The sequence below is a fragment of the Pogona vitticeps genome, chromosome 1 (genome assembly GCF_051106095.1).
Source record: "Pogona vitticeps strain Pit_001003342236 chromosome 1, PviZW2.1, whole genome shotgun sequence".
NCBI classification, from domain to species: Eukaryota; Metazoa; Chordata; class Lepidosauria; order Squamata; family Agamidae; genus Pogona; species Pogona vitticeps.
The window spans coordinates 329,327,157-329,343,086 of NC_135783.1; the positions used below are offsets into that span (position 1 = coordinate 329,327,157).

At 42.3% G+C, this 15,930-nt stretch overlaps 1 protein-coding gene across 2 annotated transcripts in view; it reads left to right on the plus strand.

The window, feature by feature from the left end:
* The window catches only part of TTC8 (tetratricopeptide repeat domain 8), a 55,341-nt gene extending 47,998 nt beyond the window's left edge, over positions 1 to 7,343 (plus strand). For both annotated transcript variants that reach the window (XM_020811427.3, XM_078383718.1), the window contains 2 exons: positions 4,522 to 4,605; positions 5,289 to 7,343. In XM_020811427.3, coding sequence (XP_020667086.3) covers positions 4,522 to 4,605; positions 5,289 to 5,405 — 201 coding nt within the window. In that variant the 3' untranslated portion in view covers positions 5,406 to 7,343. The remainder of the gene's footprint in view (positions 1 to 4,521; positions 4,606 to 5,288) is intronic.
* The last annotated feature ends 8,587 nt before the right edge of the window (positions 7,344 to 15,930 follow it).

Here is a 15,930-nt window from a genome sequence, read left to right on the forward strand (position 1 = left end):
GTCTCCTCTTTTGATGTGTGTGTAGTTTGTGTTATGATGACAGTGGGATGAGATCTTTCATTTGAGGCTGAGTATGGCAGTGTTCCCCTTCACGAATTGCTGCCTTGTCATGGTGAAGGGGCTTGAGTAATTCAAAGAAGCGATGGGTTATGCCATGCAGGGACACCCAAGATGGACAGGTCTTAGTGGAGAGTTCTGACTAAACGTGATCCACCTGGAGCAGGAACTGGCAAGCCACTCCAGTATATTTGCCAAAAAAAAAAACACCTCAGTGGTCGGAAACAAACGGCTAAAAGATATGACGCTGGAAAATGAGCCTCTTAGGTTGGAAGGCATTGAACATGCTATTGAGGAACAGCAGAGGATAAATACAAGTACTGTAGCTCCAGAGCTAATGAAGTGAACGAATCCAAGGCAGACCTTTCAACATCACAGTAATCCAAGTTTATGCACCAACCATCGATGCTGAAGAGGCTGAAATTGACCAATTCTATGAAGACTTACAACTCCTTCTAGAACTGACACCAAAGAAAGATGTTCTTGTCATTATAGGGGACTGGAATGCTAAAGTAGGGAGTCAAGAGATAAAAGGAACAACAGGGAAGTTTGGCCTTGGAGTTCAAAATGAAGCAGGGCAAAGGCCAGTAGAGTTTTGTCAAGAGAACAAGCTGGTCATCACAAACACTCTTTTCCAACCACACAAGAGGCAACTCTACACACATACATCACGAGATGGGCAATACCGAAATCAGATTGATTATGTTCTCTGCAGCCAAACATGGAGAAGCTCTATACAGTCAGCAAAAACAAGACCTGGAGCTGACTGTGGCTCTGATCACCAGCTTCTCATAGCAAAATTCATGCTTAGACTGAAGAGAGTAGGAAAAACCACTGGGCCACTCAGGTATAATCTAAACCAAATCCCTTATGAATACACAGTGGAAGTAAAGAACAGATTTAAGGAACTAGATTTGGTGGACAGAGTGCCTGAAGAACTTTGGACAGAGGCTCGTAACATTGTCCAGGAGGCAGCAACAAAAACCATCCCAAAGAAAAGGAAATGCAAGAAAGCAAAGTGGCTGTCCAACAAGGCCTTACAAATAGCAGAGACGAGAAGGGGAACAAAATGCAAGGGAGACAGGGAAAGTTACAGAAAATGGAATGCAGACTTCCAAAGAATAGCAAGGAGAGACAAGAGGGCCTCCTTAAACGAATGGTGCAAAGAAATAGAGGAAAATTATAGAAAGGGAAAAAATTGGAGTTATTAAAGGAACCTTTTGTGCAAAGATGGACATGATAAATGACAAAAATGGTAGGGACCTAATAGAAGCAGAAGACATCAAGAAGAGGTGGCAGGAATACACAGAGGAATTATACCAGAACGATCTGGATGTCCCGGACAACCCAGATAGTGTGGTTGCTGACCGTGAGCCAGACATCCTGGAGAGTGAAGTCAAGTGAGCCTTAGAAAACTTGGCTAACAACAAGGCCAGTGGAGGTGATGGCATTCCAGTCAAACTATTTAGAATCTTAAATACTTAAGGTGCTACACTCAGCAGCGGCCAGAGGATTGCAAAAGATCAGTCTACATCCCAATCCCAAAGAAGGGCAGTGCCAAAGAATGCTCCAACTACTGTAAAATTGCACTCATTTCACACGCTAGCAAGATTATGCTCAAAATCCTACAAGGTAGACTTCAGCAGTATGTGGACCAAGAACTCCCAGACGTACAAGCTGGGTTTCGAAGGAACTACAGACCAAATTGGGAACATGCGCTGGATTATGGAGAAAGCCAAAGAGTTCCAGAAAAATATCTACTTCTGCTTCATAGATTACGCAAAAGCCTTTGACTGTGTGGACCACAGCAAACAATGGCAGGTTATTAAAGAAATGGGAGTACCTGATCACCTTATCTATCTCCTGAGAAATCTCTATGTGGGACAGGAAGCAACAGTTAGAACTGGATATGGAACAAGTGATTGGTTCAAAATTGGGAAAGGAATACGACAAGGCTGTATAGTGTCCCCCTGCTTATTTAACTTAGATGCAGAATACATCATGCGAAAGGCTGGACTGGATGAATCACAAGCTGGAATTAAGATTGCCAGAAGAAATATCAACAACCTCTGATATGCAGATGATACCACTCTGATGGCAGAAATTGAGGAAGAATTAAAGAACCTCTTAATGAGGGTGAAAGAGGAGAGCACAAAAATGGTCTGAAGCTCAACATCAAAATAACTAAAATCATGGCCACTGGCCCCATCACCTCCTGGCAAATCAAAGGGGAAGATATGGAGCCAGTGACAGATTTTACCTTCTAGGCCTCCAGGATCACTTGAGATGGTGACAACAGCCACAAAATTAAAAGACGCCTGCTTCTTGGGAGGAAAGTAATTACAAACCTTGACAGCATCCTAAAAAGCAGAGACATCACCTTGCCAACCAAAGTCCAAATAGTCAATGCTATGGTAGCAATGTATGGAAGTGAGAGCTGGACCATAAAGAAGGCTGACCGCCGAATAATTGATGCTTTTGAATTGTGGTGCTGGAGGAGTCTCTTGAGAGTCCCCTGGACTGCAAAGAGAACAAACCTATCCAATTTGAAGGAAATCAAACCTGAGTGCTCACTGGAAGGACAGATCCTGAAGATGAGGCTCCAATACTTTGGCCATCTCATGAGAAGAGAAGACTCTCTGGAAAAGACCCTGAGCTTGGAAAAGTGTGAGGGCAAGAAGAGAAGGGTACTACAGAGGACGAGATGGTTGAACAGTGTCATCGAAGCTACCAACATGACTTTGACCCAACTCCAGGAGGCAGTGGAAGACAGGAGTGCCTGGCATGCTCTGGTCCATGGGGTCATGAAGAATTGGACACGACTTATGCCATATGTTCCAGAATATCTCCACCGATTAAAATGATTTTAGCATAAAGTGAACAGAGCAGAAAGTACACGTTGGTCTCAGGTGCACTTGGTTTTAACAAAGACTTTAGAGCAAGCCTTGCAGCTGTCTTCTCGGGAGAGAAGCACTGTGGTCTTCACTGCTGTACTTTGCAAGGTGGGTAAATGAGTGTGGCACAGAGTCAGTGTAAAGCTGCAAAATCTTTGTTCTGTGATGATCCATTTTTGTAATCTTCAGGGAAAACAGCTGAAAATTCTGCTCCCTAGGGCCTTCTAAAAACAGAACACTTGTCAATTGTATTCCCTTGTCTTCTTGCAAGAAGAAAGCTACAGGGTGCATAGGCACAGAGAACGGCGCCGGAGCAAAGGCATTTCTCTTCATGTGTTTTCCAGCACAGGATTTTGAAAGAAAGTGGAAAATGCCTGCTTTCTTTCTGACTGGATTGAATATATCTAATGCTTTATATTGTTATATAAAATTCCTATTTTTGTGACTGTTTCAAAGACAGATGTTATATTGGCTCCACATGAGGAAGAGTATGAAGTTTGGCATGAAAAAGGTCCTGGGCAAATTGGAAGATTTACAAGGAAAAGGTTCCTGTTTCAATTTGTGACATCTCCCAGGAGGGCTAGGAAAGATTTCTGTGTGAAATGCTGGAGAACCCCTTGCCAGTCTGCACCTGTAATGCTGAATTTGATTTATCTGTGGTCTGACATGGCATACTAAGTTAAAACAGTATGGATGACCTCAGATAAAGAGAAGTTAATGTGTTGGTCCCCTTCATTGCAATAGCCCTTGGCTATTCTCTCGGTAGTTTGTAAGAACTGCCCACTTTCTCCCACAGTCCAGCTCATCAGCTCCCAACACAGCAGAAGAGAAGAATGCTGTTCAAGCACTCTATGTCACAATGCAGGATAAGAAGTCTTGATTAGGATCAATGGATAATTGGCTTTGTAGTCCCCCTTCTTCCCCCTTCCCACCCACTTGCATAATCTCCATGCTACCAAGATAGATCATAGTACAGTGGTGCCTCGCTTAACAGGCGCCCTGTTTAATGACGAATCTGTATAGCGATTAAGTTTTGTGATCACAAAAGCGATCACATTGCGACAATTTTGATAGGAAAAAATCACTTTGCGATGATCAGTAAGCTGTTTCGCTTACCGATTTTTGCATAGCGATGTTTTTCTAACAGCTGATCAGCGTTTCCAAAATGGCCACCGGGTAAAAAAAATGGCTGCCCGCTGTGTTTTCGCGCCGATTCCTCGCTTACCGGGGAACGAAAATGGCGGCCGTATGGAGGATTTTCGCATAACAGTGAGTTTTTTGCCCATAGGAATGCATGAAACGGGTTTTAATGTATTCCTATGGGCTTTTGTATTTCGCATACCGACGAATACGTATAGCGACGATTTTGGCTGCACGGATTATCATCACTATGTGGGGCACCACTGTATCAGGAAAATTGATCAAAGTCACACAGAGTTAACTTTTAAATCCCCCCATTGTATCTTATAACATAAGGTGTATAATTTATGTATTTGTGAATACATGTATTTCTCCCAGCTGTGCGCATGCATGCAAATCAACACTTTGTTTTATTCTGGATATTGTTCAGGCAAGAGTATTTCTGCAGACTGCTTCATTGCTAGCACCTCACATGTATGAACCACACTTCAATTTTGGCATACTATCAGAAAAGGTAATGTAAGTTAGATTTCCTATTATATTAAGTTCTGCTTATTTGTTTAAGCATGTTTACCTTGTTCTTCAACCAGAGGACTCTCCTAGAGTGGCATACAGTGGCTCATAATAGCATAGCCTTTGTCCTCTGGCTTATGGACTAGGTAAAAGGGGTTGGAAGGGAGAAGGAAAAAGGCAAATGTGGTCATTTGTTCTCGAAGTGACCCATTGGAATAAAACTGAGTTTTGCTGCTAGTTAAGACAAGCATTGTGATGAGGACAGACTTATTGGTCTGGAGAGGCACTTCTCTTTAGTGCCATTCTCTGTACTTCTGATAACAGGGAGATCTGAAAAGGGGCATTGGAAACGGGAGAAGAGCTAAAGCAGGCATATTTTGGAGAGCGGAGATTTTAAGATATTCTGATTTTAGGCAGTTCAGTAATTTAAAAGGCAGACTGATCCTCAAAAGAAGTTGGTAGCCAGTGTATGATGAGACCAGTTGAGGTTTCCTGAACTGCCTTTAGGGGCAGCTTCTGTAAAATGTGTCAACATTAACTTAACTTGGAGGTAAAGAACACGAATGAAAGAGGCCCAGCCTGGAATTTATCGCATAGATTGGCTAAGAGAGAAGAAACCTAGTTTCAAAAGTGTGTCAGCAGCTTTTCTCTGTATGTTTTTTCTCTCCCCCCGCCCACCCGCAGGTTGGAGATCTCCAAAGGAGTTACATAGCCGCTCAGAAGTCTGAAGAAGCATTTCCAGATCATGTGGACACACAGCAACTTATCAAAGAGTTAAAGCAGCACTTTGCCAGACTCTGATGAAATGTGCTGTTTTGTCAAAACTGCTAACTAGTAGAAATTAACAAACGAGAGGAGTTAATTCTTAGATGATTTTTATATCAGAATATCTGCTGAGCTGAGTAAAGAAGGGTAATATACTGAACTTGCGTGTTACCCTCCCAAACTGGGTTGAAGCTGCTGCCATCTTCTGGGTATATTATGTGAAGGAAGACAGGGTTTACCTCAGTCTCTGTTGAGCAGTCAGCATTTCTGTGAGGAAGTTGCAAGAAAAGGATACTCATCCCTGTTTGGAGGGCACTGTTTGTAAACAATTTACTCACTTTTCAAGAAAGAATTTTCCCTTTTGTTCACTGTCTGATCATAATGGTTGTATTGCACAATTGTGTCACACTTAATGAGCTCCACTGCCAGCTGTCAAGTTGCTTTAACTTTTTGTTGCACCAGAGCAAATTTAGTGTATGACCCTTCCTCAGGAAGGATACAGATTATACAGCAGTCTTCCTTGTGGGAATGAAGTAAGAGATGTACTTGCATCTTTGTCTTGCCTGAAAATCTGTATAGATGTCGGCTGGTCCATGCCACTCCATATGTTTGTGGAGCTAGTGTAGTCTGCTCTGTGGGGATAGTGGTTGGGTACAAACAAAAAAGACCCTGTTTTATATTCCTAGCACCATTCAACTGTGACAAAAGGACCAAGCAAAGAGAGTGGGGGAATTGTTGCTTGTGTTTCCTTAATACATATGGAGCCTACAGAAAAGTGTATTTAAATATTAGGCTCAAATTTGATGCAACTGGAAGCGAGAGCAAGCTCCCCTGAATAGGAAAAATGGCAATGTGGTGGCAAGTATGGAATGGCTCTGCTTCTTGATTTACCCTCATTTCTATATCTTATCTGATTTCCAGTAAGAAGATAATAGAGAGGTCATTCTTATTTCCAGTCCCTAGATTTAAGAAATATGAGGATACTCAAACTGATGGAATTCCATTCCATATTCTGAATGTTTAGGACAGTGAATTTTTATTTTTATTTCTTGTGCCCTGCTGTACTCTATTTCCTGGTATTTCTCCTAGTATTGTATGTAACGAAAAATCATTTTTTATGTAACTCTGAATACAACTGGACCTTAAAATAGTTGACTAAACTGGGTTACAGACTCATAATATAATGCTGCCTCATTTGCTTCTGTTTTTTCATTGTTATATTTTTCCTTATGTTTGCATGAGAAACACTAATGTAGACGAGTTGGTTTGTTAATTTAAAGCATAGCCTTGTCCCCACAAGCTTCTTAAAAAAAGGTGGGTGCTACATAATGCCTACACTTCGGGAGACTCTTGGCAGATTGTGGTGATGGTTCAAAAACCAATTATAAAGAGGAAGTTTACCCATGTTGAAAGTATTTACATTGCAAGATACCAACACAATATGTGCAATCATAGGCAAGTATCCAGATATATAAGAAATCCTTGTAATGTCTGTTTTGCACAATGCCTCATACATATTTTCTTCCTCTTACAGAATCATTAGACTGCAAAATAATATATTTGCCAGTGCCAGTGCGGCATGAGCAGTTGCTACCACTGTTTCCACATAATTCTTTCCAGTTATCTAGTCTTTTACATTTCTATTCCATCTGAAGAAGCAAGAATTAGCTTAATTTTATTCCACATCAGATGTTGGAGGAGAAAGAGCTTTAGGGAATACAATGATAACGGCATCTTCAGCTGAATTGGTACAATTAATAAAAGAATCTCCAGATTTTGAACTGGCAGTTCTCTTTTCTAGGGATTATTAGTTAGAGATGGACTTTCATTCATGTTATTTATGGTTTATATTATATTCTACAATGATATACTGTAGTAAGATTCAGGTCTCTCTAGCAATTCCATTTAAAACTATGTTGCCAGTTGTATAGCTGATTTTTAAAGCTGTCCATATTAAAATATTGTAGCCCATCATCAAGCGTCTGTTTTCTCTTTTCAGCAGAAATTATGAAAATTTAGAAAGAAAAATGTTACACACTGGATCCATCTTCATGTTCTCAAGTCCCAGTAGAATGGATTTTAGAAGGCAGTAGCAAATGTCCTGTTACATATTTATGTATGCAGAACTACCATTGTGGAAACTGCAGTGGTGACATGATGAGGTCCTGTTTGAGTGTGTGGTCCAATCCAAACTGCACTTTATCAGACTGCCATGTTAGCTTCTGCTGGAGTTGAGTTTCATGCACATATAAATAATGAACAGGAGATGGCTCAAGAAATGAATTCTGGGTTGCAGGTATAAGTGCTAGATCTCTCAATAATATGTATATGCTAGTTAGCCTCCAGTCAGCTCATGAGCAGTTTTTTAAATATGTACTATACATTTGTGCAATTCAAAATAGATGGCCTTTGTTTAGGAAAACGTTTGCTAGCCCTGGCTTCAACAGATTCTTTGGATTACAGCTCCCAATATTTTCAGCCAGTGGTCATGTTGGCAAGGTATGACAGGGGTTTAGTCCACATTTTTAGGGCATCAAGTTTAAATCATTCATTTGCAATGAGCTTTGAGTTGAATTTGCTTAGTTCTTGATGAAAAATGAAATCTCTGTCCCTTAATATCTCCAAAATGGGGTTCTGGATAAGTCAAATTATTTAAACTGTTTATATAGTGCCCAGTTGGCAATGCCCATGGAGCAGTTTACAAATGAATATCTATTTTGAAACGAGCGATGAAAATGAAAGATGGTCTGAACAAGTCAGCTAAATTGAGTCATCTTTTAAAAGATCAGCTTTTAAAATTTGAAATGTGAAAATACAAAATAGGGAGAAAACAATTGTCTAGTGCTTTACCAACGAATTAAAGCTGAAGCTTGTTAATGAGGCCTGACATGCTGCAGGCAGGATTAGTTTGCTTAATAAGCCAGTCGCTGCTTGCTCTTTTCACCCTTTCCCTTAAGCAAGAGTATTCCAATATTTTCAGAGAGCTACATGCATACCAATTGAATTAAATGTGGTAATGAGAACATGGCAGCAGCAGGACAAGAACAGCAGATCAACAAGCCCAGCAGTTAGTCATGGAAGGATGTCTCTGTTTTCCTTTTGTGTGTGCACCGATGAGTAGGCGAATCAGCCCGTGCAGAAGCAAACTGTCTTTAGCTGATTTAGTACAATCTTACAGTGAACCTTGCAATATGTGTTTCCTTTTCGTTTTTTCTGCTTACAGATAGATGATTGCATTTCTTTCAAACCTTTCTTACCTGCAACTAAGAAAAAAAGAGAAGAGAAACCCATAAAAATATGAGAGGATCATTTCTAGAGCTCCTTGATTTTTTTACATGCAGGAAGCTCATGTAAGGAAGCATTACCAACCTTTGTCCAGTCTAGAATTATACCTCCTTGGATCTGTACCTCTTCATTTGTCTGCATGTATAGACCAGCCCTAATTTAATAACCATGGAGGCCCCTTTCATGTGGCCTTCTTTCCTCAAGATCCAGAGCATCAGGGCCCTTCCTCCTTGTAGATGACATGAAATCCCTTTGTATACTTTGGAGGAGCTAACTTTTCCTTCCTTACACTGTTTTAGAAATAGACAAAGCATGGAACGCATACGATGCCCACAATGTGCCCCTCAGCACTCCATCCCATGGTTGTTTTTTTTAATTAATAATCCTCAACCCGGTTAATGCGTTCCAATGGGCTGAAAACTCACCGTCCAGCGAAGATTCTCCATGGGGCAGCCATTTTCGGTGCCTGTAGAGCGAGGAATCCGCCCCTAAGCACAGCAGGGAGCCATTTTGAGCACCCCGGTGGCCATTTTGAAACCAGACGATCAGCTGTTTTTGATCATCGTTCCCGAAGCAGGGAACCGATCATCATTAAATGGAAAAAAACCCCATCGGAATCATCATTTTGCGATCGCAAAAGCGATTGCAAAAACCTCATCTTCAAGCGGATTCATCGTTAAACGGGGCAATCGTAAAGCGGGGCGCGACTGTATATAGAGAGTTTTCTAAAGGAAGCGTAGTCCTAATGCTATAAGGTAAAGGTTCCCCCCGACAATTAAGTCAAGTTGTGTCAGATTCTAGGGCCAGTGTTCATCCCTGTTTGTAAGCCAAAGAACTGGCATTTGTCTGTAGACTCTGTGGTCATGCGTCTGGCATGACTAGACATGGAACATCATTACCTTCCAAATGAGGTGGTACCTATTCATCTACTCATTTGTGTGCTTCTCAACTGCTAGGTTGGCAGGAGCTGGCAGAAGCAATGGGAGCTCACCCCATTGCACAGATTCAAACTGCCGACCTTTCGATCTAGAGCTCTGTGGCTCAGCAGTTTAACTCACAGTGTCACCACAACCTTTACCCATGCTGTACCTTACATTTAAAAAACAACAGGCTACAGTAGTTCTGCAGGACATGAGCTTGTTTCGGCAAAAGTAACAGCTGTTGTAATGAAATGGTAAATAAAGCTGCTTTTCCAGCAGGTGGTCAGGGTGAAAAGGAGTATGAGCCCACTTACCCTGCTGCTTGGCATTTTCATTAAACTGTGGGTGTTCCACATATTGCTGATTCCCTGCAGGCAGCTTGTTTTGTTCTTCAGTTTTCTGTCACATAATTTGCCCAGTGAACTGGACTTTTACTCTCAGTTTTTGCTTATTCGTGAGAATATACAGTAAGTGTTGAGAAATGGAAGAGTAACATTCATATCCCTATTCTCCTTTGAGCTATTTGTTTGTTATTGTTATGTGCTGTCAAGTTGCCTCCAAATTATGGCAACTGTGTGAATGAACAATCACCATTAATTACAAGAAAACAGACAGGAATGAGACTTCTGTTTTCCCCGCTTCTGTGGCAGTATATAAATAACACTGTCTACTTTGCCTGGGACAAGGTCCACAAACACCCAATGGACCACAAAGACATAATGGACCCCCAGAATTTCTCAACAAAAAGTGCTCCCAAGTTCCACTTCATTTAGAGCAGAAATACAACTCTGTTTTGTTCAAGATACCATTAAATGCCAACTTTCTGGCCAGTGGTGGTATCAAGCCAGAATAATCCAGTCTATAACTCCTTTTTCTACAGAACAGGGAGAGGTTCTCACATATTTTCTGTTTCGCTCCCTCTCCTGTTGATATCTTTTCTGTCAGGTGACCACAACTTTTTACTAACGCAGCCTGTTTAATGTGGTTTGGTCACCTTTTCCCACTTTCCATCCCCAGTCATTATTCCATCTGTTTATATATCATGTACAGTGGTGCCCCGCATAGCGAGGTTAATCCGTTCCGGATTAACCCTCGCTATGCGGAATCGTCGCTAAACGGGTAGGGGAAACGTATTGAAACGCATTAAACTTAGTTTAATGCATTCCAATACCTTGCTTACTTACCCGTTCAGCGAGGATTCCCCTTGCCGGCAGCCATTTTCGCGCCCTCGCTAAGCGAGGGCAGGGCGCGAAAACGGCTGCCGGCAGCCATTTCCGGGCTTCCGGCGGCCATTTTGGAACCGCCGATCAGCTGTTCGGCGGCTCCAAAATGGCCGCCGCAATACCCGATCTTCGCAATGCGGGTTTTTCCCATTGCGAAGATCGAGTATGTTTCCGTATAGCGATCCCGAAAAAGGGATCGCTATACGGAAACATCGCTATACTGTGCACTCGCTAAGCGAGGCACCACTGTATTTGCCTTCAGTGTGGAAAGGATTGTCACTCTCGAATTGGCCTTTTCAGCCACACTAGACGCTGTTCCAAGTCCTCGATACAGAGCACGTTACCGTAGTCTCTTGAGACTGAAGGATGCCTAAGAAGATATATCAACCAACACTTAAGCCTAGATCTTTGTCCATTTTCTACCACCCTGTTCTGCTCTTATTTAAGGATATTTCTTAAATGTCAATGAAATTCCAAGAGTGAGTTCATGTGCAGGAGCCCCATTGGTTGACAAAGGCTGTTCTTTGTGAAGCTGCTGGAAATTTCAGTTTCTCCTTGGACAGTTTTTCCTCTTTATTCTTTATAGCAGTGTTCCCCAACCTTGGGCCTCCAGATGTTCTTGGACTACAACTCCCAGAAGCCTTCACCACCACCTCTTCTGGCCAGGATTTCTGGGAGTCGAAGTCCAAGAACATCTGGAGCCCCAAGGTTGGGGACCACTGCTTTATAGGACCAATGGCAGTAATTAATGTGTTGGGCTGTGTTAACATTAAAACTAACAACCCCAGATTCTACAACACATATATGCAATTATCAGATGTCACTTTATTTGAAAGCAAGAAAGCCAAATTATGAGAGAAGGATTTTTCACATCTGAAAGTTACTTTCACCTGTCATCTCTTCGTCATTTAGTCATGTCCGACTCTTTGTGACCCCATGGACCAGAGCACGCCAGGCCCTCCTATCTTCCACTGCCTCCCGGAGTTGTGTCAAATTCATGTTGGTTGCTTCGATGACACTGTCCAACCATCTCATCCTATGTTGTCCCCTTCTCTTGCCTTCACCCTTTCCTAACATCAGGGTCTTTTCCAGGGACTCTTCTTTTCTCATGAGCTGGCCAAAGTATTGAAGCCTCAGCTTCAAGATCTGTCCCTTCAGCGAGCACCTAGGCTTGGCCAGCAGAAGTGCTTCTACCTTAGCACTATTCTAGCTATCTGCAGGTGTAACATTCTGTTACACCTGTGCAGCTACATACAGGATTCCAGCTGATAAAAGCTAAAACAGAAATTTAAAATTTAAGTAGAATATAGAAAAATCACACATATTAATTTAAAAATGCTTTAAACAAAAGGGTCTTTAGTGTTAATTTAATAGATAATAAACTTGGGGATACATGTACCTAGGAGGGGCTTCCAAAGGAATGCGAACACCACAGCAGAAGCCTTGATCTCTGTCTGCTTGCAAATCTAGGTCAGCCAGTATTTTCAGTCTTAGAATCAAACTACACGGCACAAAGAGCTCAGCATTAGAAGCTGATAGCATGTTTGATCTCCAGGGAAAGAATTCCTCAGAACAGTGAGAAATTCCTCAGAACAACAAACAATCAAATTTGCAAATGAAAAAAAAAATAGCAACCCCATTTTCAAGAACCCAATTTTTTGAGAGTCAATTACTGGGAAAAAGCCTGGAGGTCTTTGCTTGGAGATACAGCAAGGAGGGAGCTGGCATGAACTTCCAGGAGAGAGAGTTCTGTGGCTTGGGAGCAGCAATGGAGAAAGCCCCGTCTCTCTTGTGTCCTCACCAGATGCACCTCAGAGGGAGGCAGGAACAAGTGAAAGTCCTCACCTGATGATTTAAAACCTGATCAGCCACATAAAGGGAGATGCAATCTTTTAGGTGGCTTTTAGACTCAAAAGGCAGTTGCAAAACAAAGCAAGCTAACTTGCAAAGTACAGGAAGTGAGAGAGGTTCTTACCAGAACAAAATAGATGCCTGTTGGTATTTCAGGAAGCCTAACAACATGCAATAAGACCCAGATCTAATGATACATAACAGCGAGTGCTTCTGTCTTGTATTATGGCATCACCCACAATGAACATAAAGTCCAACTGTGCCTTTGGCAATCCATTTGCTGCTAAAAAGCACACAATTGCTACTTGGTTCTTATTATTAGGCAGTCACTTTGGAAAATCATCTGCTGCAGTCCAGCGTGCACCCAATTTGGAAGCGGAGTCTCATTTCCATGTTTTGAATACAAGGGTAGCTAGCTCATTGCTGATGCTGTTTTGGATGACATACAGACCTTCTGGAGCTGTAGGGCTTAGAATGGTTGCATTGCTCATTGACTTTGCTTGTTAGTACACAACATTACATCTAATTTCAGACTCACTATGTCTGAAGCCTTGAGGCCCGGTTGGAAAGTGTGTGCATCTTTTTTATGAAACTGCAGCTAAAATCTTGTAATGCATCTCCCAATGAACCTCTTATCTTTGTCAGAGGCTTCTCTGTTGAAATCACAGTCAAATGGACCTAGGTCAATGTTTAAATGAGGCAGATCTATATGTAAACTTGACAGTGCCCAGTGTGCATAGGGAGTATTATTAAGCCAATATGCCTGATGGATGATTGCATTGCCATGCATGGCTAGCTTCCAGTGCCCATAATACTTTTCCCCCTTCTGTGCTGTTATGCAAACACTTATTAGCTAAAACGTTCTTTCCCTATGAGATGCTGTTTTCAAATACCATATTGCTTCCAACTACAATTGCCTTATTTTAAAAGAAGAAAAAAAATTAAACAGAAACTGCAGTAGGTGTAAATCACATAGCTAACGAGATATCATTAACTGCTTGCAGAGCTTTAGAATGTAGGTGTTACCCTACAAAATGCACTCCAGCTAATTATACCCTCCTGCTTTAATGAAATGTATCAATAAGCAATCATTATGCTGTCCCTCAATATCTCTGCATGAAATATAATGAAGCAGTGGGATGCTGCAGAAATAATATTTAAAGGTCAATTCTATTAATGAACGCAAATTCCCACTTGCATGTGCTTGTGTGCCAGAAAATATTACTGATACTTTTATTAAAGTAAGATGCTTATATCATATGTTTGTTTAGATCATATCTTTTTAACATCTCCAGTTTTTATATAATTATGAAGCCTGCTTCATGCTGTATCCTCTAACAATCCTTTCCATGCTGACAGTGTTTTGCAAACGTCAAACAACAAATCCTTAAAATAGTGAAGATTCAAGTTACTAACAAAGTGTACATAAACTAATTACATAATTAGTTTCTTGGCTCCTGCCATTGCATCTGCACAAAGTCATCCAATGGAGTTGTTTCCAGTGGTCAGGGGCTTAGTACACACCCCACCAAAAGAACAAAATATTGACCACTTCACAACCCTCTGTGAGGAATTTGCATGACACTTTGCAGAAAAAGTTGTTTGGATTCACTCTGACTTGGATGCAGCAATTGATGCAAACCCAGTGGATGTAACTTTGGCCCCGGCTTGTCCTGTTTTAATGGATACTTTTCAGTTAGTGCAACTTGATGATGTGGACAGGATTCTTGGAGAGGTGAATGCCACCATATATGTGCTGGACCCTTCCCCTTCCTGGCTCCTAAAAACAGGCAGAAGAGGAATGGCCGATTTCGTAGGGGGAGTGGTAAATGCCGTCTTGCTTAAAGGAGGCAGTAATAAGACCACTACTGAAGAAGCCCTCCCTGGAACCCAGTGTACTGGAAAACTACTGGCCAGTCTCAAACATCCCATTCCTGGGCAAGATACTGGAGCGTGTGGTGGTTTCTCAGCTCCAGGGATTCCTGGAGGAAGCAGATTATCTAGACCCATTTCAATCTGGTTTCAGGCCTTGCTATGGGACAGAGATAGCTTTGGTCGCCTTGGTGGATGACCTACGCTGGGAACTGGACAGGGGGAGTGTGTTCCTGTTGCTTCTGTTGGACCTCTCAGCAACTTTCAACCATGGTATCCTTCTGGGCTGTTTCTCTGGGATGGGACTCGGAGGCATTGTTTTACAGTGGCTCCAGTCCTTCCTGGAGGGGAGAACTCAGAAGGTGGTGCTGTGTGACTCCTACTCAACGCCCTGGCCATTGGCTTGTGGTGTTCCTCAGGGTTCTGCTTTGTCACCCATGCTTTTTAACATCTACATGAAACCGTTGGGAGAGTCGTCTGGAGTTTTGGGGTTCAGTGTCACCAGTATGCGGATGACACCCAACTCTATATCTCATTTTCACCTAATTCCAGGGAAGCTGTCTTGATTCTAAATCAGTGCTTGGCATCAGTAATGGGCTGGATGACAGCAAACAAACTGAAACTTAATCCAGACAAGACAGAGGTGCTCCTCATTAGTCAGAAGAAAGATGAGAGACTAGGGATACTATCTGTGCTGGATGGGGTTACACTCCCCCTGAAAACGCAGGTCTGCAGCTTGGGTGTACTCCTGGATTAATTCCTAAGCTTGGATGCCCAGGTCTCAGCGGTGGCCAGGAGTGCATTTGCACAGCTAAAGTGGGTGTGCCAGCTGCGCCCGTTCCTTGAATGTTGGATTTGGCTACAGTGACACATGCCTTAGTTACATCCCATTTGGATTACTGTAACACGCTCTATGTGGGGCTGCCTTTGAAGACGGTTCAGAAACTTCAGCTGGTGCAGCCAGACTACTGACTGGGGCCAGCTACAGGGAGCACATAACACACCTGTTACATGAACTGCACTGACTTCCAGTCCATTTCTGGGCCCAATTCAACATGCTATACAGCTTGGGTCCAGGCTACCTGAAGGACCGTATCTCCCTCTATGCGCCTTCTCGGCGATTAAGATCAGCAGAGGAGGCCCTCCTCTCGGTCCCATTGCCAGCACAAGCACAGCTGATGGGCTCACGGGAGAGGGCCTCCTCGGTGGCAGCTCCCAGGTTATGTAACTCCCTCGGGAGATCAGGATGGCCCCTTCCCTGTTATCCTTCCAAAAAAAAAGCTAAAAACCCATCTCTTCAGACGGGCTTTTAACAATTATAGCTGAATCCCTGAACCCCATTTAATTTAAAATTAAAATAATTTTAACCTTTTCCATGTTTTAATGCTTTAATTTAACTTTTAGATCATA